General features: G+C 38.3%; 2 protein-coding genes across 3 annotated transcripts in view; one reads left to right on the top strand and one right to left on the bottom strand.

Moving 5' to 3' along the window:
• ANAPC10 (anaphase promoting complex subunit 10) overlaps nucleotides 1-7,854 on the top strand; it is a 194,388-nt gene extending 186,534 nt beyond the window's left edge. The window contains exon 5 of the mRNA XM_043512985.1: nucleotides 7,775-7,854. Within this exon, the coding sequence (XP_043368920.1) occupies nucleotides 7,775-7,801 (27 nt within the window). The 3' untranslated portion in view covers nucleotides 7,802-7,854. The remainder of the gene's footprint in view (nucleotides 1-7,774) is intronic.
• The window catches only part of LOC119855140 (hedgehog interacting protein), a 98,274-nt gene that overhangs the window by 17,317 nt on the left and 53,719 nt on the right, over nucleotides 1-27,238 (bottom strand). For both annotated transcript variants that reach the window (XM_038400641.2, XM_043512981.1), the window contains exons 5-11: nucleotides 21,727-21,878; nucleotides 20,707-20,880; nucleotides 18,228-18,371; nucleotides 14,838-14,959; nucleotides 11,877-12,000; nucleotides 10,968-11,098; nucleotides 9,290-9,371 (exon numbers count right to left, since the gene is read on the bottom strand). In XM_038400641.2, the coding sequence (XP_038256569.1) occupies nucleotides 9,290-9,371; nucleotides 10,968-11,098; nucleotides 11,877-12,000; nucleotides 14,838-14,959; nucleotides 18,228-18,371; nucleotides 20,707-20,880; nucleotides 21,727-21,878 (929 nt within the window). The remainder of the gene's footprint in view (nucleotides 1-9,289; nucleotides 9,372-10,967; nucleotides 11,099-11,876; nucleotides 12,001-14,837; nucleotides 14,960-18,227; nucleotides 18,372-20,706; nucleotides 20,881-21,726; nucleotides 21,879-27,238) is intronic.

Below are 27,238 nucleotides of genomic sequence, written 5' to 3'. Positions count from 1 at the left end.
GTAGATATATGGAGCATGAATAAAAGCTGCATTTGGTCTCGGGGTATTCATTGTCTGATGAAGGTCTTGACATACTCAACAAATTGAGACATCAGGATAGTAAAATAATTTACATATGCATTACTGTACTAGGGATAGAAGAGCTGCCTCTGTTATTATTTAATGCAAGTTAAGGAATACAAATATAAACCATGTTTTAATAAATGAAAATTCACATAAAAATAATCTGTCATTTCATGACATCCTTAATAAATCTCTTGATAGTTTAGGAGGCAAAATTCAGCTTTCATGTAATTCCACTGAAGCAAATGCAGTGCCATCAAGGGTGAAGTTGGCACAATATTTGCTTGGTGAGTAAAACACAAAAAAAAGATGCATTTCTGTTCTGGAAATAGAGCATACCCATGCAAATCCTGACTCTGATTTCAAAGGGTTTCTGATAGTTTCACTGCTTTGTGGATAGGAGAAGATTTCACTTCAATTACATTTCACCCAAAATATTACTTAGTTATTAAAATGATGGACAAACACATATTAATGCAAAATGTATCCTAACTTTGATTTTTTCTAGGGCAAATTGCAAGTGAAAATAAGTTTGTTTCATTATAATTTACTACTTGTCACAGAATAAATATTGCATCTCTTTAGGTACAGTTTCTAAAATAGAAATATACCTTAAGTACTGGGAGACATTCCAGAAGCTCGTTACTTGTCTCCAGATTTACTACATGGAAATAATGTGGAAAAAAACCTCACTATTCTTAGATTTAAACTCAGCAACCTATAAAATTTATTCTTATATGGTATACTCGTTCATGACCTCTAGTCTTAAGAAATTCTGTCATGTTTGAAAACTAGTCCCTAGTGGAGCCTGTATCAATGTTAATAGCTAAGAGGTCAATGCAACTGCTAAACAGTTTGTATTACTGTCAGGGTGGTCATGAAAACAACACCTGCTGCATGAGCACTTGGCAGCTGGGTCAACAGGCACTGTGGGAATTTATCAATTTAGGGGGCCACTTGCATAACACTTTGACTGATGAATTGGCAAAGACTGGCTTACTGGACTAAAGCTGCTCTATTATGTATGACTTTCTTTGGGATGGCAGAGGAATTGGCTTCCTGCAGGCTCCAGAAAATAGTCAAAAGATAAACTGAACAGTTTTTTCCTTATAAAATGATAAAAAGTGAAAGCTCCTTAATACCCAATGTTAGAAACAGAAAATGAAAACAAAACCGTTACAGTCAGTGGATTGTGCTGTGATTAAAAACCCCCCTCAGTTTTTCCATAGTGGTTACAAAGGACTTTTTGTGGTTTACTTCTGTAAAGTGAAACTCTCTAGGCTGGTATTTACTAAGAGTTTTAATTTCTCTTTAGTGTCTCTTATGGGAATAGTAACTGCATGTGGCTAGGTAAATGAGATAAGAATTTTGCATTCTAAGACTAAACTAAATATAATTAGACATTAATTCTGACTTTCCATTCTCTTAAATGACTTAGAGGGATAGTAACTTTTTGGATAGAAGGAGATTGTATGGCCCACCTGGGTGGGTTCACCAATAAAACGGTTCATTTTGTTGACAGCTTTAATAAGTGCTTTCAGAGTATATCTCTGAACCATTAAACATAGACTTTTTTTGGAGAATGGGTCTAATACTGTATATTTCTATTCTCATCTCTCATTAACCAAAATCGTCATAAATGCAACATTTAAACATTTTTATATTTTTCTGAAAATGTCAAATTCCTGACATATGAGACAGTTGTATTAAAAGATGTAACCGCTGAAGTTCTTGGGAACAGTGTTCACTTTAGCTTCATATCACCTAAATGAGATCAAGTACCCCAGACACAATCCTTTGTTTGGAATAAATTCATTTGTAAATATTTTTCTGGTATCATAAACTGCAGAAGAGTGTCAAAAAGGAATGCTAAACTGAATGGTACAAGTTTCTAGGGTTAAGCAAGTTTAGGGCTTAGTCCAACTCAAAACAACTCCAGCCTGGCCCAAAGATGCTTTGCAGACATGCTGTAGTCCAGAACTGTGAAGACTAATGATAATGCATGGGGAAGTATTCTCCCTTGAAAGTCCATGGAGCACCTGATTAGGTATTAGATATCACTTTCTTTTTCAAAAATAAACAGGAACTAAGGAATTGCTATACTTGATCAGAACAATTGTCTGTCTAGTTGAATCATGTATCAGACTATGGCAAATACTGGATGATTCAGAGGAAGGAATGTATTTTCTTAAATGGATTTCCATACCTATGTCTGCTGAGTTTCTTTCTAACCCTAGGCAATGTTTGACTTAGATCCTGAAGCATAAGAGCTTAAGGGTTTGTCTACACTAGCACTTTTGTCGGCAAAACTTTTGTCAGTCAGGGATGTGAAAAAACCAGTCCCCTGACCAATATAAGTTTCACCAGCAAAAGTGTCGGTATGGACAGCACTATGTTGGCGGGAGATGATCTCCTACTGACACAACTACCATCGCTCGCTGGGTGTGGTTAAATTATGCCGGTGGAAGAGCTCTCTCCTGCCAGCATAGAGCAGCTACACATGAGACCTTATAGCAGCTCAGCTGCAGGGGTACAGCTATGCTGCTGTAAGGTCCATAGTGGAGACATAGCCTAAGAGTTGTTTTCTTTCTCTCTTTTTTTGCTGGGTGGGGTGGAGGGTGGGCGGGCAGTATCCTTCGCTAGTGTAGTGGTGGTGGTGGTGGTGGTGGTGGTGATGATGATACCTACAAAAAACTTGACAATGATTGGGGTGAAAGCACTGCCATTCTTGCTGACCAATATTGCCTCATTGTTTCCTTGTACTCCGGTTTGTCTCCATCTGTTGTCACTTGTCTTCTACTTAGATTATAAACTCTTTGGAGCAGGGATGTTTTTTGTTCTGTTTTTGTACAGCACCTAGCACAACGCGGTCCTGGTCCATGACTACAATAATACAAACAATGTTCTCTATACATGTTTGTTTGCTCTTTTGACTCCTGCTCTGTGGCTCAAAATTGTTTTTGGTAGTGAGTTCTATAGGTTAATTGTACATTGTGTAAAATAAACAAAAGTCCTTGTATCAGTTTTAAATGTATTGCCTTTCAGTTTATTTTAATTGAATGTTTCTTGGTTATTGTAATATGAGGGTAAATGGCAGTGCCCAAATCATATACTACAAACCGTTCTTTGTTTTATATATCTCAATATTTCACCTTTTATTAATCTTGTATCTACATCAAATAGTGGTTTTTTTACATCCTCTCTTTATATGTGGAAGTCTTTCCATATGTCTGACCATTTTCATTGCCCTTCTATCATAGCCACTGATCACAATGGTTTCAGAGCACTTTCCACAATTTAACTTATTATTAATTGTTAATTATTATTATTTTATTTATTATTATTAGTAGTAGTAGTAGTATTGTGGTAGTGCCTGTGAGACCCTGTTATGGATTAGGACCACATAGTACTAGATGTTGTACAAGCACAGAACATGTTTAAAGATGTTTAATTCAACCGTCCATAATGATGTCTGCAGCTTCCCTTGAGTTAGTTAATTTGAAACCATCAACATGTGAACATAGTTCAAGTGATTCCTTCCAATGTGTTTTATCTAGAACTTGTCATTTGCCAGTGTGCTGACCAAGAACTCCTCTGGAATTTCTCCCTGTTTTCTCTATTGTTCATTAACCTAAATAACTTTGTCCTCCAGAAATGTTGCCACTTCGCTGTTGACCCCTTTTCTCAGATAATCAATTTATAGTGCAGCTTTACTATGGATCTTTGGGACATCCTACCACTGACTTCTGTTCATACTGAAAATTTGTGCATTTATTCCTACTCCTTATTTTCTATCTTTTCATCAAGTCCTAATCCATGACAACACTTTACTTCTCATATCATGGCAACATATTTTCCTTAATACCCTCTACTTCTAATAGGTTGAAGAGGCATAGTTTTCTTTTATAGGAAATTCTATCTTTAATTACTGTTTTAACTAATATACCTGATGCTGAAGTTTTACTTCTCTGTAAATGCTAGGATCATTCTCCTCTTCCTCTAAGCAGGAAGAAAGTACAACATTGGCCATGATACCTTTCAGTTGCTGATATTAGTGACAGGTAAATCTTTGGATCCAAATCTTGAAAAGTGCCATTTTAATAAGATTTTTTTAAATTGCCTGTCTCCTTCCTTTTTGTATAGGCACAGATATGCCTGACTCTGATATGGTATACTATGGTATTCATACTGATAAGTAATACTGACCTACTGTCATTTCAAAGCAGAATAGATCACAGTGGACTAGCGTACTGTAGTACGGTCCACACAGTTAATGTGCAGCATGCTAGCGCTGTAGATTTACACCCAGGGTACTGTGCGCTAATTGTTCATCTAAATAAAGCCCTAATTTTGATTATGTGCCTATTCTTATACATATTCTTTATCTGAAATCCTAATATCTAATTGGATGCTCTAGCCTCAACCCATCCTTCTTCTAGCAGAGCTGGAATTACTAACCTCTTCTTTCCTATTAGATACCTAGTGTATCTTCGGTTATTGACATCTTCACCAGAAGACTCTGCCCAACTGGAGTGCAGTTCAGTATCTGTCAGCTTTCCTCTGATTAGAAGTTTAATTTTACCTATCTTGATTTTCCTTGCCAGCAATCTCGTTCCACTTTAATTATCTCTTCCATATTAGCCTCTCCCTTCCCTAGTGCCTACAATGTGACCATTTCCTCTCTACACATAATCTCATTTGCACAATGAGATGCTGTAGTTCCTCCTGCCTAGCACATGCAACCAGAGGCATGCGAGAGAAAGATACCATAGAGCCCTGGACTTAAGCCTTCCTAATAATCCAACTTTGACTTCCAGAACCAATCTTGTACACTTCCTTGTGTTATACCAGTATATGACACTGCCACAGGCTGCTCCTCCTCCTCCTTCTAGAAGTTTGTCTAGATGTATCAGGAAATCTGCACACCACTGTGTGCCTAGTAGACAACTCTCCAAATGGTTCATATTGTCTCCACATACCCAGCTAACAATATTTGACAATAGAATCCTCTATGCTCATAACAAAAAGAAAAGGAGTACTTGTGGCTAACTTAGGAGTACTTAGAGACTAACAAATTTGAGCATAACCTTTCGTGTTAGTCTCTAAGGTGCCACAAGTACTCCTTTTCTTTTTGCGAATACAGACTAACACGGCTGCTACTCTGAATGCTCATAGCATGTCTCTTTGCCATGTTCCCCAGTCTGTGAGAGGTACCTACTCAATTTCTTCCATCAGAAATAGAGATTTGACTGTCTATTGCACTTGCAGCCTTTTCCCTTGTGACACTAACTTTGTAAGCTAAAGGATTGTGGCTTCAGTTTCTTTCTGCCTGAAAGTGGCCTCTGCCTAGCAAGTTTGCTATGTTACCATCCTATCACAGGCTTAGACCTTCTGCACAGATACACAATCACCAAGTCTCACTCAGGACTCACTAACTTCAACCAAAATAGACCACTTCAAATAGATCAGATAGAATAACTACTCTCTCAGCTCCTGTTACAGTAAATTGAATTATCTGATCAGAATTCTGAATGAACCATCTCTGATTTCACTCAGCCTGACTGCCATGTAAGACAATCATACTCTAGAAAGTGAGGTTAGATGACTCCACTGGATATATTGCTGGATTTTCTCTGCACATCCTAATATGAGGGTGGTTTCTTCTGCTGTTGACTAATCAGTCAATTGTGGAAGAATTTTAAAGGAACCACATAGAGTTTTTGAAATGGGGCTTTGCCGTGGTTGATACTGTACATTTCTTTGTGAGGTCACAATGGTGGGGAAAGTTTTTGTTTGCCAAATAGTGTGGTTATATAATGTCTTCCAATTACAGTTAGCAGAGCTAAAACCCAAGATCTCCTCCATATTCAAACATGAACCTCTACCACTTGGGCTAAAAGAGTAACTTCATTAGTTGGTAGCAGCAGCAGGTAGCTGTGTGGAACTGCTGCTAAGAATCGGGGACAGAACATATTCCTCAGGCAGAGAAAGCTTATTCTGTGTCTCTGAGTTACTCATTTGTAGCCAACACCCATCATTTGGCTACGTTTGTTCATGTGGAATGTTCTCACTGAGCTGATAAACAGAGCTGCTACTTGCTCCATGTTCACATGCCTCCTGAGACCCACTTCTACCAAGAAGAAAAGGAGTACTTGTGGCACCTTAGAGACTAACAAATTTATTAGAGCATAAGCTTTCGTGAGCTACAGCTCACTTCATCGGATGCATCCGATAAATTTATAATAAATTTATAATAAATTTATAATAAATCTAATAAATTTGTTAGTCTCTAAGGTGCCACAAGTACTCCTTTTCTTTTTGCGAATACAGACTAACACGGCTGCTACTCTGAAACTTCTACCAAGGTGCTGACAAGAAACAGCTGATAGATAATTGCAAGATTGACAGTAACTAAGATAGTCTGTATATCTAACATCTCTTTCACAGCACTGTATTATGAAACATTGTATTATTGAGAGGCAACCATCTTGACAACTTTATTTGTATGGTATGGTCATTTGCCCTACACTTCATCTTTGTTTTGTTTATTTTAGACTTAAAACTGGGACACAGATTACGTGTGCGTGTGTGTGTATGTGTAAAGCAGCTAGCACAGAGTGGGAACTATCAGAAACAAATGATAAATGATATTTGTATGGAGATGAAAATATATATACTGAATTATGCATTAGATATTAAATTTTTCAAAGGCGTTGACTTTCTTAAATGCATACCTGATCACCAGTATGCTAGCAACGAATGAAAAACTAATGCTTAAAATGTAATGATGCTCACATGCCAAGATGTTGGACTGAGTCCAGTTCACCTAAAAATAAATTCTATGATGATAGTTAAAAACAAACAACAAACCCTCTTTTGTCCAAGAACTATGTACTTTGCCACAATCCATGTAATTTCAAATGTATGCCAATATACAAGGACAATGTCTATAGCGCTCAGGTTACTTTCTCCAGTAACCAAACACAAATCTTCCCCCCTGCCCACACATGAATTAGCTAACCAGGAGCACTGCAATGGGAGGTCTGGTCTTTCAGGTATGTCATTTTGAGACCACCCTATCAGACAAGGTAACAAGAACACAAAGCCAGGGTCAAACAAGGCAGCCCCTTGTAATTGGATACTAATAATGGATTTAAGGTGTAAAATTCACTTAAACCCATACACCAACAGACTAAACAATCAAAATGAGGCTAGCAAGATTTGTGTTGGAAAAAATGTTTTAATACTAGAAAGCGTACATAAAACACATAATAACTTTGACTGACAGACTGCAGTCACATCTGCTTCCTAAATAATTGCAGTATATCTGGGTGGGATACTAATCACAGACCCTTAGAACTATACTGTCACTAGTATACTATAACATAGTTCTAAATGCAATTAATTTATTACTACAGTCATATCATTATCATGTGCTGTACCAACAACAACATTCAGAATTTCAACTCTGGTTAGAAGACAAATTGTTCACAGGAGCAGTAAAAAGATGATGAAAATGTGGACTATCTTGATGTGAACAGGAAAACATGTTGAAGTAGATCTAAGCAGCAGGCAGATATGAATGATTCTAATAGCTCACTGAAGGATGGTTGAGTGAAAGTAATTAGTACAACTGGTTCAATGGTTGTTGCCCTGTTCTCTTGTGTTAGCATTGGGTTCAATCTTGTAGCCTGTGCGCATGTTTTTGCAGGATGGAGGTGTAAGACACTTAAGATGACACAGGCTTGGTCTGATGGAGCTGCTGGTGCCATGGGAAGAAAAAGCCACTTCTCTAACTAAAATGAATTCCCTTTAACTGCGTTTCTCCCATTACCCCTATTGTATTAAATTAAATGTATTAAAATGTAATGATGCTCACATGCCAAGATGTTGGACACTGGTGTATGGAAGGGAGGGATTTTTCAGATCCCCTATCATTCTCTTGGAAGTAGTTGCATTGTAAAGAACTTGAAATTGGGGTAAAGGGATTTGCTTCTTCATATGTTGACTGGTGTATAGAGTAGTATAGAAAGAACTTGGGCCATATTTTTGTCCATTTGAGTCTGACAATTCCTCATTTTTGATGTACAACTTTTGATGCTAATTACACCTTGGAAAACTTTTTTGGGTGATTTTAATTTCATCACTGTTTTTATCACAAGTCAGAATAATTTTATTGAGTCTATGGATTTCGTTTATAAATCATTTGGGTAGGATTTGGGGGTCTGTTAGAAATAGTTGCTGTTTTTTAGGACTTGATACACAATTTGAGTATTCATTTGGTAGTGGGAAAACAGAAGATCCTTGGTATGGCCTTTGCTTTTCTAGTCACAGATAAATTCTGGGGTGCACTGTTCATTGTACAAACTTACCTGGAGAGAAGGTGGATGACAGCAAGTTAACCCATGCATATTACTGCCTGGAGGCAGGGACATCTCTAGAAACCATCGGGCAGATCCTCAGCTGGCATAAATTGTCATAGCTCCATTGAAATCAATGAGAATCTGCCCTCATATGTGTTCTTCCTGTGTGTGGGACCTCCCAGGCAGGAGAAAAAAAGGAACGCTTTGGGGAGAAATGTGTATGTTCCTCATATAGTCATTGTCACTGCACAGACCCTTTGAACCAGTTCCATATGTGAACTACTACATCTTTTTGCACAGTACACCCACTGGCCTTGGGCACCAGTCACTAAGACAGGAAGAATTTGTTGTCCTGACACCAATGAGTACTGTATATACTCAGCTGTAGGCACTGGTGATTCAGAATCCGAGCTGAATCTTCTGTGTGGATCGGTTCAAAAGGTTCTACTGTAAATATGGGAGTCTAGGCTGCCACAAATGTACCCAAATATGCCCAAAATATGAGCATCTAGACTGAAGTAGGGTTAGGTCCAGAGATTGAGGAAGATGATTATAGGCTTCCCCTGACAGTTTAAAAAAATCATGTCGTAGCATTTAAATTATACTTGATAGTGGTTACTTTTGGTGAGTGTGTGTGTACCAGCTGGTGGCTCCTACATCTGCTGCTAGGAAGCCTCCTGAGTTGAGAATTTCCCTCAGTTTTTGTTCAAGCATTGCATGACCAGAGCTATGTGGAAAAGTGAAGCATAAAGAATTTATTCTGTTTCACAGAGTATTCATTTTATATTTAGCCCAGGTAGTTTTTATTAACCTGCTTATGAACAGATTGATCTAATCTGTGATGTGAATAAAGCAATGCTTACCTTTTGGGGTCAACAATCTTGTAGAGTTTCCCATTGTGAGACTGTGTCATGCTTTTGCTGCTTGATAAAATGTACACCTCACCTGTTAAAGAAATAGATCTAGTAAATTAGTGTTCTTTAATAATATGCTGTACCTCTGACTTATCATCTAGCTCTATTTGCAAGATGGTGAAAACCTCATGAAATAAATATCTTGCATCATTGGAAAATACAATGTAATTTTACTGTTTGAAAACATGTATGAAACAATTCTTTCCAGTTAAAATTAGAAACGTGAAACAAACTTTGTCATGCAAATTTAAAACCAAATTTTTCACTTTTAATGTTTTATAGAGCTAGTTGAAGATTTCTGAATTTCAAATTTTAGACAAAACTTCAAAATTTGGGTGGGGGGGAAGAAGGGGTAATTTCATCTGTCCATTCAATAGTTTTACTATTGAAATATGGAGTTATATAAATGTAAATTATTTTTTGTGATGTGAATATGTGCAATGTATGACAGGCTCTTCACTACAAATATGACTAATTGCCTGTGGGCTGTTCTGACAAATATCCATTCCGATTTAAAAACTATATATACTAGAAACACCAAGTTTTTTCCTTTGTAAAGGCAGTGGTGTGTACATTTGTTCATAAAAGCGAAGGAATAGCATCAGCTAGAGCTATATGCTGTGCAAACATCCTATGTGAAATTGTAGTAAGCCCCTCAGTACTGAATTGCAGTCCCATTGCCACCCAAATCCTTGGCATCTATTAAGACATTCCTGCCAGTTGTGTCAATGTGGTTAATGATCTTTTGATGTCAAGAGTATGAAATCATCAAACTCATTTTTCCTTTACACCAAATTCAGGATTTGAACTCAAGTTTCGAAAGGTGAAAGTGTCCTATCCTACTATAAAAAGAAAAGGAGTACTTGTGGCACCTTAGAGACTAACAAATTTATTAGAGCATAAGCTTTCGTGAGCTACAGCTCACTTCATGAAGTGAGCTGTAGCTCACGAAAGCTTATGCTCTAATAAATTTGTTAGTCTCTAAGGTGCCACAAGTACTTGAGCTGTAGCTCACGAAAGCTTATGCTCTAATAAATTTGTTAGTCTCTAAGGTGCCACAAGTACTCCTTTTCTTTTTGCGAATACAGACTAACACGGCTGCTACTCTGAAACCTATCCTACTATGGCACTGAACTTCCATAGTTAGTTGTTTAAATGAGTGTTGAGAGGCAAATATAAGTCAGTTATTAATTTAAGAAAATCTCTCATTGGTCTTTACACAAAATCCATTTAGCATGAATGAGAATTTTAAGTGCTGAAACAGGAGGAATAAATGGCATTTAGATATTTTCATTCAATTCTTGGCCTCCCTTTGATGTGTGTCTTATGCTCATGGAACTTAAACTACATTTGTGCCTTTCACTCAAGTTCATACCCTCTGCGTTTGTGCACAGATTGAAAATAGGGACCTTCACCCGTTCTGCTACCTCTCCCTGTTGCTTCTTACATAGATGCTAAAGAGTAGGAGGGACGATACTATGGCAATCTTGGTAAAAGAATTAAAAAGAAAAGAAAAGCTATGCTGTAGAGACTGATACAATTAAAGATCTGCTATAATACTGTATGGTGCAGCATGTAATTTTGGTAAGATTTATTTTGTAACTTAATAAGAGTTTTTCTACTATACCTAATTCATCTTCACCAAATCCCAAAATGTGACCTGAAAAGAAGCCTCTACATGAGCCACTGTTGCCAAGACATAGAGGTTTCTCTTGCCACTGTTTGGTTACAGGACTCTGTTGCAGCGTTAAAAAATTTCTGTAATCAAACACATACAATGCAAACTGTTATATAGCATTTGAAAAGAGAACTTAAAATGTCCAGATAACAAAAGGGAGTTGCAGTAAGTAGTTCCCTGGAGACTTCTATAAAATTAATCACAATATAGTTTCCCAGCGGGCATTGTACAAACACAATTCATCCTTCTGCCATCCTTACTCATGTTGCTTAGTATCTATATGTGGCAGAATTGAGCCCAAAGTATTGTAAATATATATATCCTGAAAATACTTTGTAAAATATTTCTCTTGCACGTGGGTACTAAGCATTTCTCTTGCTTGGTGTGACAGGACTGCACCCATTCATCCAGAAAGCATTACTTTTTCTCCATCATTGATGTTTCCATGAGAACAAGATTCAAAGCTGCCTGTTAATCAGTTAGACCCCGATCTTGTAAATACTTACACACATACTTAAATACTTGATCCATTGAAGTCAATGAGACTACTCGTGTACTTAATGTTAAGCATGGGCATAAGTGTTTGAAGATCAGGGTAGATTGGGGTTCTCTGAAGAACATTTGGGATCAATATCTCCATTTTAACCTCCTCCAGAGATCAAGTATGTCACTTCTGCTGCTATTCATTAGAATGCCATGACTCAGAAAGTAGTGGTCCTTATCTTGTTTCCAAACCTGGAGATTTCCCTATGGCATTGGCACACTGCAAGGTTGGCAGAACTACTTTAATATGCAAACATGCAAAATATTATTGTTGCTTTATATGTATCATAACTGAATATATTTTAAGACACCTACCCGTTGCGGTCTCCAAACACATAACTTCCATAAAGTCTCTCAGATTGGCAACCTCGGTATACAAATCCACCGACCAATGGTCCACTACTGAATGGTTTGAATTCTAGAAGTGAAGGCTCACTTTCTAAAAAGTAACTACCATAGCATTAGATCAAATGCAATTTCATATATTAAAAACAATTATGCAAATACTATATGAAGAAAAGTTATTGCCATTTAAATTGTACCAATGTTGAGATGTACAGGATGTATAAGACAGGAAATCGAGCATAAGGGAAACCAGAAAACACCGTCATAAACATCGAGGGCAAAAAGAAAAGGAGTACTTGTGGCACCTTAGAAATTAACAAATTTATTTGAGCATAAGCTTTCGTGAGCTACAGCTCACTTCATCGGATGCATCCTACATCCGATGCATCCTACAACTCACGAAAGCTTATGCTCAAATAAATTTGTTAGTCTCTAAGGTGCCACAAGTACTCCTTTTCTTTTTGCGAATACAGACTAACACAGCTGCTACTCTGAAATAAACATAGAGGGACATAGCCTAACCTAAGGCTGAGACAATAATAGAGCCAAAGGGGTCATATCCTAACTATCCTATTGAAGTTGATGGGAGTCTTGCTATTGACTTTTATATGACTGGAATTTCACCCACAGAATGGATCTGTTATGCTTCAGCACTATAAATAATAAAGGGGTGATTTAGGGATTTAGGAGTTCAAGTCCCATTGACTTTCAGCAGGACTTGTGCTTTTGAAAATCTTGCCCAAAGCTTTCTTTTTTTAAGGTCAGTTTCTTAATGCAATAAGCCTGTACTGTTCAGTATCATGCATCAGTATTGCTGATTGTAGTTTCTTATTTAAGATGAGGCCATTATACTGCTGCTAGGGTTGACAACAGTTACATGCATTTTTTTCTTACAGAACTGCACTGTTAAATCATATCAGATAATCTCCTCAATGATGTTAATGTGTAAATGATCCTATATATGCAATTAAACTATATTTAAAGACTACATAGGTTAAAACCAAGCTCAAATTTGTTACAATTATGTAATTTTAAATCAAAGTCACAGCCTATAGATATTTTTATTTTACATGAATATTGTTGCATCTGGACTGCCACTTGTAAATCTTTGTTGACTGAATTTCCCAGATTAGATTATGATTTTAAGGGATGAAATTATACAATGGAGAAAGGGAAAATATGGTGTTTTTTTTTTGTTTAAGCAACTGACCACTGCACAAGCTCTGGCAAGTTCTTCTGAATGGACACAATTCCATGCCACAATATTGCTTAGTTTGATCTACGGTAGAGATGCAGTCAAAATTCCATTGGAATAGTGGTTTACCAAATCCGTTTCAAACCACATTTTTCTTTGGCTTGGCATTCATAAAATGACACCACCAAATATGTGAAATAACTAAAATTGAAGTGACTGTATTACATATGTGGACTACTGCATGAGCCAGCTCAGCTGTTCTACTTTCAAAGTACGGTACAGATTGGGGGAGAAATGGGTATACATAGGTCAGTCTGAAGACGTAGATGGCTTATGTCCCATGAAATTAGGTCAGTCCTTGATACTATACAAGTGACACTGCTTTGAACTTTACCACACTTTACCGCAATGAATTTAGAAGCTGTTAAATGTTCAACATAGGCAGAAGACAGCTCTGAGCTGTGGTCATCTGGCTTTTGTCTGAATTTGCAAGTGTTCTCAGCAAGCATCAGACTTATTATTGCTAAATAATAGCGCCAAGTAAATAGATTATATCAATTCTTTAAAATCCAAGTTTCCTGATGTACTGTGCGCCATGTTATGACTTGTGAAGTAATATTATATTGTACATTTCCAAACTGAACATTTTAACTGAAATTTAAACAGTGTTCAGTAGTTTACCTATTTGGTTGTTGGAACAGAGTCCCACTCACTGCTAGGGCACCTCCTCCTGGCTGCTTTGGGGATTAGCTCTTTCCAGGTTTTACGCCACCTTCTGCCACTCGCTTGCTTGCTCTGCCATCTCTCTCTATCTCTCTCTGTGGCTCAGGGTGCTCTATCTTCATGGCTTCCTGCTGGGTCACTAGAGTCCTCCCCTTCCCAGGTATCAAAGTCCCTCCATACACACTATCTCTGGCAGTCTTCCCATCCACTGCTCAGATTATGCCAGTTCCCGGTGGCTAACAGGGAACTCAGGCTTGCCCTCTCTTCTGGGTTCCAGCTCAGGGATCCTCTACTCAGCCAAGGGCGGTACCATCTTAAACCTTGCTTCCCCTTCCCTGAATCTTTTCCTACACCCTCTCAATCTAGTTTTCTTTCCTTCCCTCTCTAATGTTCAAAGAGTGGCTACAGGCTCCCTCACTGCAGCCCCTTTTTGATGCCAGCTTCCTGGTTTTATACTAGCCCCACCTGTTCCTTCTCAACTGGGCTCCATCTTCATTCCGGGGATTTCTTAGGCCGCCTAATTCCCCTGACCTGTGGCCTATCTGATTAATTGGCCCCTTCTCAGTCCCATTATCATCTCCTAGGCTAATATGGGGGCAAATACCCCCATCATAGTTGTGCTCTGTTGTTTTGCCTCTCATTTAGTCTTCATTACAAGAGGCACATTGCCTAAGACTTAAATTCTGTATCTTAAGAGGTTACATGTGAATGAGTAAGCATACATTTTCATTACTTCCTGATCTTTCAGAAAATTTTCTTTATGAGCAGTCACATATCGTCACAAACATGTATAACAACAGACTTCAGTCATTTACATTTTCTTTTCTTTTCTTTCATTTATTTGCTTGTACTTTGTCTTTCATTGGTTTCCTGTTAAGTTTACAATATTCCTTTTTATCTGGTTTTTCCTAGTTTCCTATGGCAATATACCATAATATGGCAATACTACCATATTTATTATTCCATAGACTTTTTGAAGGCTGTTTTTCATAATAGTTTTGGATAAAACTTACCATAGTCTTTCCCCTTTACTATTTGCAAGATTCTTGCTGAAGATCTATTCTTTCCATTTGAGTCTGAGCAAAGTATTGTTAAATTAATATTTACATCTGTTGGGTGGCGATCCACGGCACACCTGTGCATCAAAAAGCATGTTAGAAAAGTCATAAAAGACAAGGGGAAAGCTTCTTATGGACTCTTATTTCTCTACTAATAGAATATCGGGTCAAATTTTGGAGGACTATTCTCTTTATGTTCCGTATATTTTTGCAGAGTATATTATTCACTGTGCCCAGATCACAGAGAAAATAAGTTTGTGTGCATAAGAAAGCGTTCATACTTTTTGTGACAAAAAACAAAAACAAAACTGCAGCTATAAAAACCCCTTATGCCTCACGACATATTCTGTAGAATGGATAGACTTTTTTCCTATTTGTCACCAAGAATTGGGCTCTGCTGAATAATGTTTGAAATTATTGGTACTTTAACTGGCTTTAATTCTGTAAGGCTCATCAAATCTATGCAACTTGATTCTTATTGCATAGCAGTGTTGGACCATAGAAAGGAAGCAAAGAACAACTCCTTTTTTAACCAAATTGAATTTCTTCTGTTTTTCAAAGCATGGCCTTAAATGTTACTGGGCAAGTTTACACTCTATCACTATATCGGCACAGCTGACCTGATGCAACTGCACCACGGCAGAGCATCTGGTGAAGACATACTATGCCAACAGGACAGCGTTCTCCTGTTGGCATAATTACTCCACCTTGGTGAGAAGCGGAAGCTATGTTGGCGGGAGAGCATCTCCTGCCAACATAATGCTGGTGTGGACAGCGCGAAACTTGCATTGTGCAGGAGTAGGGCGTTTGCACACCGCTAAGCACCGTAAGTTATATCAACTGTAGTGTAGACCTGACCTTTAACATTACTGCCCCTAATTGCTGAACTACAAATTATGTGAATCCCTCTGCTCTTTATCATTTAGATTGCACCAGATGTTTCCGTTTGTTTTCTACTTGCCTTTTTTTCTCAGTTAAGAGAAAGGTTTCACTTTTTTTCCCCTCAGCCATTCAGAATTGTATTACTCTACACTTCATTTTAAGTTGTAGTGGCTCTCTTTTCTCTCTTCTTTCTTAAAGCTAACAGATGTCTCTCCCATTATTTTAAAAATACTTCTGTTTCTGCCACTTCAAAAGATGATTTATTACTTGAAAATTTTGTGCCTTTTTTCTACCAAATATATTTTTTGAACTATGAGAAATCTGTACAAACCTCTGAGGGTTTTAAGCAGCTTGCTGCTGGCTTTATTAGCTGACTTCTGCTGACTCTAGAATTATAGCTATCAAACCGTGTAAAATATTTCCTAATATACCACACCTTAACTCACTCCTTTGTACAAAGGTGTATCAAAAGATTCTTAATATAATACTAAGCATGTATCTAGTACTTTACATCTTCAGACCATTGTACAAACGTTAATGTTTACACTCCCTCTTCCCCTCTAAAATTACTATCTCCCTTTTCAGATAGGGAATCTGAGGAATAGCTAATTGGTTTGCCCAAGGCCACAGAATAAGTACCCGGCAGAGCTGGGAATATAATATAAAAGTTCCTGCATTTCATCTGCATATTTAGCCAACTAGACTTTGCTGCCTCTGATTGATCTGAACATTAAACAAATGTTCAGATCAAGATAAAATACAGCAAATTTTCAGTATCCTGAAAACAGGCATATGGACAAGAATGCATTCCTCCTTTTTCCTTTCTAAAAATGAATTTAGTGCTCTGGGAAGGGCTTCACTGACAAAAATACACTTTCTTTGCTCAGGATGGGTACAGCCTGGACAGCAGCAGTGTAAACTTCTTTAAACTGCCTTATGCATATGCCTCCATCTCAGTCAAGAAGCAACTACCTGTAAGGGCAAGAAGATATTGTAGTTCAGCTTCTATAGCCCTTCTATAGACTTGGGGTCTCTGAGGATGTGAAATAATCTCAAATGTTGCTGGTATTTTTTCTTCTTTAGCCATGCATCTTCTAGGCATTGGAGAGACACCACCATTTAAGATGTGCTATTAAAGATACACTAGCTGGCAACAACTTGTAGTCAAAACAGCCTTGATTTGCAATAGTTCTCTAAAGTTGAAGATCTCCTGTATCCCATTACCATATTTCCAATTTCATACTAGAGAAATGATTGGCCTGCTTACAAAGAAACTATGCATTTTACTGCTCAGTAGGAACAGGGCTGGATTGACTCTCCTATAGGCCTGGGACTATTAGATTTTGTGGGTCTTTTTCTTAATTTAAAACAAAATGATCATAATTATGGCATCAAGGCTATTAACACTATACTAAATTTGGCTTTTAATTAACATAAAGCCATTCTGTGGTTACATTTCAGCCTTAAAACATGTAGAATATAGTTAAGTTAATTCAAAATAGCCTACTTCTTCCCTTAGAACAGCTGTTATATTAGTGTCTTTTTGGGAGGGCGTTTGGGCTCAGGAGGGGGCTCCAGACTGTGTTGGGGTGCAGGAAAGGGTGAGGGGTGCCAGCTCTGGGAGGGAGTTTGGGTACAGGAGGTGATTCTGACCTGGGGCAGAAGGCTGGGGTGCAGGAGATTGGGGTGCGAGGTGCAGGCTCTGGCTGGGAGGTGCTTACCACAGGCGGCTCCTAGCCAGCGGTGCAGCAGGGCTCAGGCAGGCTGCCTGCATGCCATGTTCCCATGCCGCTCCCAGAAGTGGCTGGCTGCTGGCACGTCTCTGTGGCCCCTGCCCATTGCAGCGCACAGAGACGCGCTTCCCCCCCCCCAGGGGCTGCAGAGACATGCCAGCAGCCGGCCGCTTCTGAGAGCGGCATGGAAACGTGGCCCGCAGGCAGCCTGCCTGAGCCCTGCTGCGCCACTGGATTTTAAGTGGCACGGAGATTGCAATGGACTGGCAGAGGCTCCAGGATCAAGCTGTCACTCACGATTGACGGGTTGGTGACCACTGAATTGTATAAAATTTTGGATTTATTTTTGTGGGGCCCCCTCCTTAGCCTGAGGCCCTGGGTTGCAGCCCCTAAAGACCCTGTGTTAATCCAACCCTGAGTGGGAAATCTAGTTACAAAACTATGGTCCCAGCCTGGCCTGATGGATGCGGTGCAAAGGCCCAATCTCAAAGAGGTGCTATTCAAGATTCTGTGACATATTCCTTCCAATTCTTTTTTTTTTTTTTTGGGTGCTAAACCCTAACTCTATGAGCGGATTTCTGTCCTCTGATATCTGTCGCTCCTGTTAGTTTCAAAAGAAACATATATAAAACATCTGAGAGCAGAATTTGTCCTGGAATTAGCAAGCCTAAGAAGCACGTGGATCACAACAGTATTTGCTCCTCAACAATGACAAATATAACTTACTTACCTGCCTGGATTGTGGAGTCCATGTGCAAAAATTTCAGGAGGCTGATTGGTGCTGTTAAAGTGTGGGTTGCTCCGTGGTATGGAATAAGGAACATTGCACAAATCAGTATCTACATCAAGACGTAATACAGAACCTGTAAAGTCGCTGAGAAAGTTGGAGGATAACATAATTGATTTTAAAAAGTACTTCAGCTGATATATTTAATCTATATAGTACTACAATGAAGCAATAAAGGGAACCACTTATTTCACTGAGCCATATATAGATTACTTTTAAGGAACACAGGAATCATAGGGAGTGCCATCTCTGAACTGATCAATGGGTCATCTAGTTCATTATCCTGTCTCTGGCAGGATTATGTTTATAAGGAGGTACTTAGTGCTCCTTTATGAAACAACTTGCCAATAGGGGAACTTTCTTCAAACCCTGACAATTGGTTTATGCCCTGAAACATGAGGGTTTACATCCCTCTTATGTTTAATCTTATCTAAGGTAACTGTGGATGTACTCATTATATAGCAATATAATGTGTGTGTTTGTGTGTGGTTTTAAATCCTGTTCTTGGATTCAAGAATGATATCTAGTGGGAGTGAGCTCCAAAGGTTAATTAGGCTTATGTAAAAATAAAAGTTCTTTCCTACTTTAAATGGAGCTTTGATAGGAAATTTTGATGCTAGTAGTGAACAGAATTCTTTTGTCACAAGGAATAGATCAGGGCAAAAACATTTTCTGATAATGTTCATGATGGGGTGGAAAAAGGATAACTCAACTTTAAATTATACTATCAAAATGTCTTTTCAAAAAGAGGCATTGACTAAATATTTAAATTAATTGCTTTCTGTCCTTTCCCATATCCAATCCTCAATCTGTTTCAGTCTCCCATTATTGTATATACATTTAAAATAAAATGTTGGAATTATTCTTCAGTTTTGCCACTGATAATATGCTTATTGCAAAAGCTACAGAACATCTGCTTGTCTATCAGTGGTGATGAGGCCTCTGAGTGTAGCACCTCCTGTCAGTTAATGAGGGAAGATCTCTCCATCTGGACTCATACATTAATTATTCTAAATGACAAGCAAGTGTTATTCCACTGGAGTTTAGCACAATGAACCAGGGACAAGTAGATGGACAAAGCTGTAGGGGCAGCACCCGAAATAGGATTGCTTCATTTGCTATCTGGATGTTTTTCTGGTTGTTGCAGGCCCATGATTTACCTCGGTATGTGTCTGTAACCTTTTTTACAGCACATTTGCTTCTTTAAATTGGCCTGTTTGGAAAAAAAAATTATTTAGGAGAGGGAGCCTTTGTCATGTTTAACTTAGGGCTGTCAATTAATTGCAGTTAACACATGTGATTAACTCAAAACCGATTAATGTTTTTTTTTTTTTAATGAGTGTTAATAGCACACCTCTGGAGACGGGACTTGGTGGCAGCCGGGCGGGGAGTGAGGCACAGGCTATTGCAGCGAGCAGGAGGCGACCAGGGACAAGAGACTTCGGAATGAGGGCTGGTCTTAGGGGTAGGTGAAGGGGGCCATTCCGTGTTCTGGGAGAGCTGTCCTGCTCCACTGCTCCTCCTGCCCCCACCCCACCACTCCATGGAGCCGCCCCTGGCCAAGCTGCTCTTGACCAGGAGCCTGCCTCCTGTCAGCTGTGCAGTCAGGGGTGCTGGTGGGGGAGGCAGGGGGCTGATGTTGGGGTGTCCCCCTTCCTCCACCCATGTACCAAGTTGCTGCTGAGCTGGGGTCAGGGAACAGGGGGAGCCTGCCTTGTGCTGCTGCTAGCTCAGGAGTGAGAGCTGCTGACAGCAGCTGCTGCTGGCTGAAAAAGTGTTCATGCTCTTAACTGCTCTGCTTAAAGAGAGAGCACTCCCCCAACACATATACACACACTTCCCCCTCAACACATACACCCACACTTCCCCCAAACACACACACACAGTCTGTTTTGTTCATCTTTTTACAGTGCAAATGTTTGTAATAAAAATATAAAGTGAACACTGTACACTTTGTATTCTGTGTTGTAATTGAAATCAACATATTTGAAAATGTAGAAAACATCCACAAATATTTAAATAAATGGTATTCTATTAGTGTTTAGCAATGCGGTTAAAACTGCAATTGGGACTATTTTTTTAATCTTTTGATTAATTGTGATTATTTTTTTTTAATTGTTTGACAGCGCTAATTTAAATCTAATTACAACTGCTGGTGACAGATAATTAAATGATTTGATAACACACACGTATGAAAAGATTTATTTCAGCTGCAAGAATGTACAGAGACTATTTGCTTAACTCATGCTCTGAAGTCAATGATGCTTAGTATCATGAGTAAGGTGAGCAGGGTTTGTCCCTCTGTGTTTGTGGTGACTGGTCACAACACTGGGGGAACTCAAATGTCTGACCCTAAATATTGTTGAAAGACAGAAGACAAATAATTAAGAAAAAGGAACCTATCCACTGGCAGGTTTTGTACCTTAAACCATCCATCTCCTCCATATCATCTAGAGTGATCATTCCATCACCAAGGAAAATGTATAAGAAGCCATCTGGTCCAAACAGAAGCTGTCCTCCTAGATGTTTTCGGTGTAGCTCTGCTACTTCTAGAAACACTGTTGCTGTTCTCATATCAACCTGGTGTGGATTTTTCCTGTGGTATGAAGATATAAAAATAGACTCATAGACTCAAAGGTCAGAAGGGACCATCATGATCATCTAGTCTGAGCTCCTGGACATTGCAGGCGACAGAACCTTACCCACCTACTCCTGTAATAAACTCCTAACCTCTGGCTGAGTTACCGAAGTCCTCAAATCATGGTTTAAAGACGTCAAGTTACAGAGAATTCACCATTTACATTAGTTTAAACCTGCAAGTGACAAATACCCTATACTACGAACCTCCCTGCCCCAAACTCCCAGAGTCTCTGTCTATCTGACCCAGGGAAATATTCCTTTCCGACCCTTTCTGACAATATGGAGATCAGTTAAATCCCGAGCGTATGGACAAGACCCACTAAGTCCCAGACACCTGGAAAAGAATTCTCTGTGGTAACCCAGATCCCTCCCCATCTAGTGTCCCATCACGAGCCAATTGGAGATACTTGCTGCTAGCAGCCACTGATCAGCTACATGCCATTCTTGATTTCCTATTTTTAATAATAAACTTAAATTCAGTCAAATGACAGAACAGCTATGGTAACTCTATAGTAAAACATCAAACAATTTCACAGAAATCGCTATATCACAAGATATTACACAGGATAATTTGGGAACAACTGTAATAAAAATGATAATTGAAAATGTATTAAAAAACAGAATGAGGCAATATACTCACTTCTGTTTCAAAACTATTGCTTGAAATTAACCCAGTGGTACTTCCTGAAGGTACCTAAATATACCCATTGTAAATGTTACAGTTCATTTCAAAAATAAGGAATACCAAAGAGAGAAGTGCTGAACAGCATAATGTTTTTGATTTTTTGAGTTTTAATGGTACCTGGATACTGTGTATTCTACGACCCTAAGGATGTGGTCATGAGGTCCAATGGCCCACCGTTCTTGGTTGGTGGTATAAGACACATACAGCTTTCCATTTTTCTTATAATTGGGATGGAATGCAAGGCTTAACAGTCCTCTTTCATCTCCTCCCTGCAGTCAAATGAAAAACACAAAGAATTGTGAAGTTAATTATGTTCTTTATTGTGTTTCAACTGGAACCCCAAAAAAGTCTCTTATAGATAATCTTTGCCCAAACTCTTTTCTTTCTTCCTTGACTACTGCACAAAAAGGATTATAAAACATTTCACTTTCAGCTACTCTTTAAGAGTTAGAACAAGACAATTGTCTTGTGTTGTTATCTATGCACAAGACTCTTATACCACTTTTGTGGAGTGATTTGTGTATATAATCTCTGGGAAGCCATGAAGACAAGTTTAAATGCTGTGAAGAATTCTTTGCTGGGTTACTAAGTTGCTTGTAGTTCGTAGAAGACAAATAAAAAGGTCTGTAATCAGCAGTCACTTCTAATCCAAGTATCCAAAACCTAAAACACAGTGTTGGCTGCCAACTCCCACTGTCTTGGCAATATGTTTAGAAAACAGTTAAATTGCTTGTGTAATATGTAAACCTTTGTTTTACCCTGGAGGCAGCTACATTAGTTGTCACAACTATGGTGGTCTGTTCATCATAGCTAGCGTACTGTAGGTAATAAGCAGCCTCGGTCTTTCTGCACAGAAACCATAGTTTTATATGTGGCTTTCAATGGAAAGGTTTTTGTTATTCTTAAAAATAAAAATAGAAAATCTCCAAACAACTTTTCTTGTTGTTATGATTACCTCCAAGATTAGTACAGTTATATGTTATGCATCAAATCTATGTAATATACTGTGACAATGCAAATACCAGTGTACTTAAATAGAAGGCAATTTAATCTTCTGGCTTCTAAAAATATATGTAATTTACCATGGCTTAAATTTCATTTTGCTGTATTTAAATAAAAAGAACATATAGATTTGTTTTACCCTTTTAGGTAATATACGGTCATCTACAGAAGAGCACATAAATAAACAGAATATTTTAATCAATGCTTCAAATTCAATTCATATGTGACTGTTTACATCATGGCTATTTGGTAGCTTAGGTTAGGATTCCTCAGACTTTCAGAGCTGGTAATAAGAACTGTTTTGTGATCTTCCCCCCAAGACTTTAAACCCAATTCAAATGCAGGCAAAATTTTTTGTAACCATAACCACACCTGTGATAACTAAATATGACGTTCTAAATTAAAAGGAGTGTGAAATTTTTTAAATACACTTGCAATTCAGTGTTATGGATGAGTCTGTCTTGGCTGTTGGGATATGTTTAACAGGAGGTCTCATTCGGAAAAGGCACAGTTTACATTTGTTTTCACTTGAGAGATTGTGATACTTTGTTTTTATCACAACCACTGAAGAGAAACACGACTTAAAGAAACAAGGATGAAAGTAGGATGAGAGCTTTAATAGTCTGTACAACTAAAGCTGGATCCTTCTTTTTCAGAGGCAGCCAAAATCAGCTGAGTTTTTGGCTAGAGAAAGTCAGCTACGCGATGTTGTCAGAAGAGAAGTCTGCCCCTTTGTCTTGCAGTGGCCTAGTCAGTGCTATTGAGTTATCTGCATCATAGACAAAGGGGTTGGTAATCCACCTTTTTCTCTTTCGTGGTTCATCAAAAACATAGTCCTGAAGCTGGGTCTGAATTTATTTTAGATTCTGATTTGAGTTCCTGAGAGTTTTGACCAGGTTACCTTGATAAAGTCTGAAACAGAAGGCTAATCTGAGTTTCATTTTTTACAAACTAGAGGGCATACATTTCCAAATTTTCTGATACATGATTCTACCCTGTTGTGCGTAGACACTCCCGTTCTTCCTTTGGAGAAAAGAATCAGCTCATTTTAGATGCTCAAAGATGGCAACTCAAATTGAAGCCTACCACCCAAGGTGAATTATTGAAGACATCAGCAAGGGGTGATTGACGATCATTTTTCTCCTAATTTGAAGATTCTGTTTAGGTCTCATAAAATAAATGCTATCTCCCCTCAGTGTGAAATAGGAGTTGCTAGTGAAAGATCATCACAAAATAGGACAAACAGAAAATTGAGTGGAGAGGTTTTAATGAAGTTCACTGTTTCAACAGCTTCATGAAGGATCTAGCACAGATTTCCAGGCATTTTCTTAGCAGCAAGAAATTGGTGGTGTATGAAGCACTGAAGCTATGAGGCACTATGTATGGAGTTTGTGACCAGACTGCTATTCTTACTTGTCATTGCTTTGGCACTATTCCTACAGATGGCAATACATGGCTTTCACTGAATGTGGAAAACTTTTATTGTCTCAGACAAGCAGTCTCTTGTTTATCCTGTCCCAACTTTACAAATTGGTAAGTCGCCTTCAACAGAACCGCAAGAAACATCTCTTTCAAATGCCAGAACCTCTGCAGCACCAGAGACATCAGTTGGTTCATCAGGTTGAATTGTTAAGTATTTGCTTTTCCTGGCTTTGGAAAGCAATTGCTCTCAGATGTTCAGCCATGCCACTAATACAGTATGAAATAGCATTATTTGACGAAACTACTGTTTCAAATTTGGTAGCTGCTCTAGGTCCTATATCTTTTGAAACCATACCTACTGTGGAGATAAGGATACAGTTTTCTGCAATGGTATGCACTTTATGTTGTTGAACAGGTCGGTAGAGATACCAGTTAAAATCTGGGTAGGGAGTTCATTTTGACACTGTGAATCAGAGTAATCAAGTCTTGCTGATTTTTTTTTCAAGGCTTCAAGTTTTACCTCTTTCTTTCTCAAAAAAAAATCTGTTTTCTTTTTCAGTAATGGATTTTTGGTTTCCAAACTCCACAGCAACCCCTCAGGCTTCATACTCTTGGCAACTGGCAATTTGAGAGCATGATGCGCACTTGTCAAGCCAATTGACGCAAGGAGAAATGTGATGGATAGTTTATTTCCACATTTTACTTTTTCTTTTAGTCATTATTGAAATAACTTGCCACCATCCTTTTCATGAAACAGTCTAGCTTTCTGAATCACCCCTAGGCTGCAACTGATCTCCAACAAAGTCGGGATGACACATGCAAGTTTATCTGAAGCTCAGCAATATTTTCAGGCATTAGCTATTGACACCTTTTGTTGGCAGTCTCAGCAGGGAGTCCATGAAATATGAAACTACTCTCTGATCCCTTTGAAAGCGTATCCAAAACAAGGTGAAATGTATTGGCAGAGCATAACAAAAAAGCTGGCACTGCACTTTTAGTGCAATTCTGGAGACTGATCGAGAACTCCTTTTGCTGGTAATTCATCACTTTTCACCAGCAATACATTTGTTTTAAAAATAGTTTTTTCTATCAATTTGAAATGTTGGACCAGCTCCTTAGCTTCAGCCAAAGAGTGCTTGGTGACCCTTGTGGGGAGTAGGTTGGATGTAGTGATGCTATAAAGAGGAAAAAATGAAAAAAAAATCACATGTTGTTAAAAATCAGTTCAATTTAAACTGGGACCAGACATTAAAATACCTTCATGACAAAGGCAGGGTTATTGCATGATGTCACTACATGGCAAGGTATCTGGGTTCCTTATCTTAATATGTGTGGATTTTTTTTAAGTGTAACCTTAACTCAAAATTTCATGGGTTTATAATGCTCGATTTTAGATAAATTACAACATTCCTTTAATGTGTTTTATCCCTAAATTACTGATTAATATTCTCAACTAACTCCACCTTAATGTAAATTTGTCTGGAAATTGACAGTTGTTCTCCAATATTTTGAATCACTGGGCCAGATTCTTCATTCAGTTGTGCCCACGTGAAAATGGAGTAACCCCACTGACTTCAGCTGTGTTGCTTCAGCAGTACTGAGAGGATTAAAAGAGCAGTAAGAACGAATTTTTGTCTTAAGACAGTGGCTACAACCTTGAGAACAAACACAAGGAGCAGAGTTTTTGAGAAAGAATGTGTATCTATTTAACTTAGGTAAAATCAGTGAGGTTTTAAGGGCGACCACTGTAACTGTTAACCCAGCATGATACCGAAGCAACTTCCTGAAGCATGCAAAATTGGACTCTATTATATATTTTCAAGTGCTTTGTCTAGTGTAATTGTAAACAATTCCAGTAATAAAGTTACAAATGCTTCCTTTGAAAAAATATGCCATAATCCAATTAATTTTACGGTGGTGAAATAGTATTGTCTGTTCATGTTTAACAAACTTGTGGTCTGGACTATCCCAATTTAAGTTGGCAATTAACAGCATCTTTTCACTTAAAGAAAAGGGCATGTGTGTGTGTCAAAAATATTTTTTAAATATTTAGACTCATAGTATTAAATCACTTCTGCAGTAATTTTTTAGAACATTTGTTTGAATATATTCTATTCTATTCTATTCTATGGACTATTCTGTATAATCTCTTCAGGTAGTAGCCTTTCATTTAATCTATTTCCCATGTAATAAAATCCATTGCAAATCTGCATGACCGTATGTTTGATTTTGTGTTTTTTTTGTAAAGTAACTTAAGTACATTTTTGATCATCTGAAAGCTCTTATTAGGAAATGGCCTTTGATTTCTGCAAACCAATTCCCATTAGCTGTCGGAGTTGTACCACTAAGTAACGATGAGTGAAGGGTTACAGTTAATACAAGAAAAACGCAGAGCTTCACTCAGACCTTCTGCAGCTTGGGAAAATTCACCTAGGAACCCCAATTTCCCTTGGAAATACTAACAAAGCCTCTTCCTGCTTGAATCTCCTTACCTTATTGGATCATACTATAGACTTCAACATCAGCATTAGACTCTCTGCCTGGTCACAACTAAATCAACATTTCATACAAATTTTATAGACATGTAGCCCCAGCACGTGAAGGGAATTTGAATATTGCAGCAGTGGGACCCAGTAACAAGATTGTTGCATGAGCACACACTGCCTTCCACAACTTTCTTCCTTCACCATAAAGAGGAAATGAGGAGCCTTCCTGTCAAAGGTCAGGAAAGAGAGGGTAAAAGAAGCGTCAGAAAAAGCCAGGAATTGGTATGAGAAGGGGATTGGAAGATACTACATAGAGGATCAATAATCCAAAATAAAAAACTCTATTTAACCATCCTTTTCTCTAATCATCTGCATTCAAGTTGCCTCTGGCAGAGAGAGGACTTGTAAGTTAAGACATTTACTTAAAGGAAAAACAATTACGCCCATGGCATAGTTGTGTGTAGTATGTAGATTAGACCTACCAAACTGCTATTTCCATTCTCCTATTGCACTGCAAACACCTCCATACACTTGGGTCTGTTTCTGCCTCTGTCATCACTGTAAATTCCATTTGCCAAGCCACTGTTGTATTTGGGGGTTTTATTAAAAAACTGTGTCCCCCCCAATACATGTATTCATTTTTAGAGCAGTGTAAATCTAAATCAGCCAACTCTTGGATTTTGAATTTTTAGTCTCCGAATGAGACTTTGCTTGGTCTC

The sequence above is a fragment of the Dermochelys coriacea genome, chromosome 4, assembly GCF_009764565.3.
Source record: "Dermochelys coriacea isolate rDerCor1 chromosome 4, rDerCor1.pri.v4, whole genome shotgun sequence".
Lineage (NCBI taxonomy): Eukaryota > Metazoa > Chordata > Testudines > Dermochelyidae > Dermochelys > Dermochelys coriacea.
Note: the sequence above shows the minus strand (reverse complement) of the source record. Positions and strands in the feature narration are given on the sequence as shown.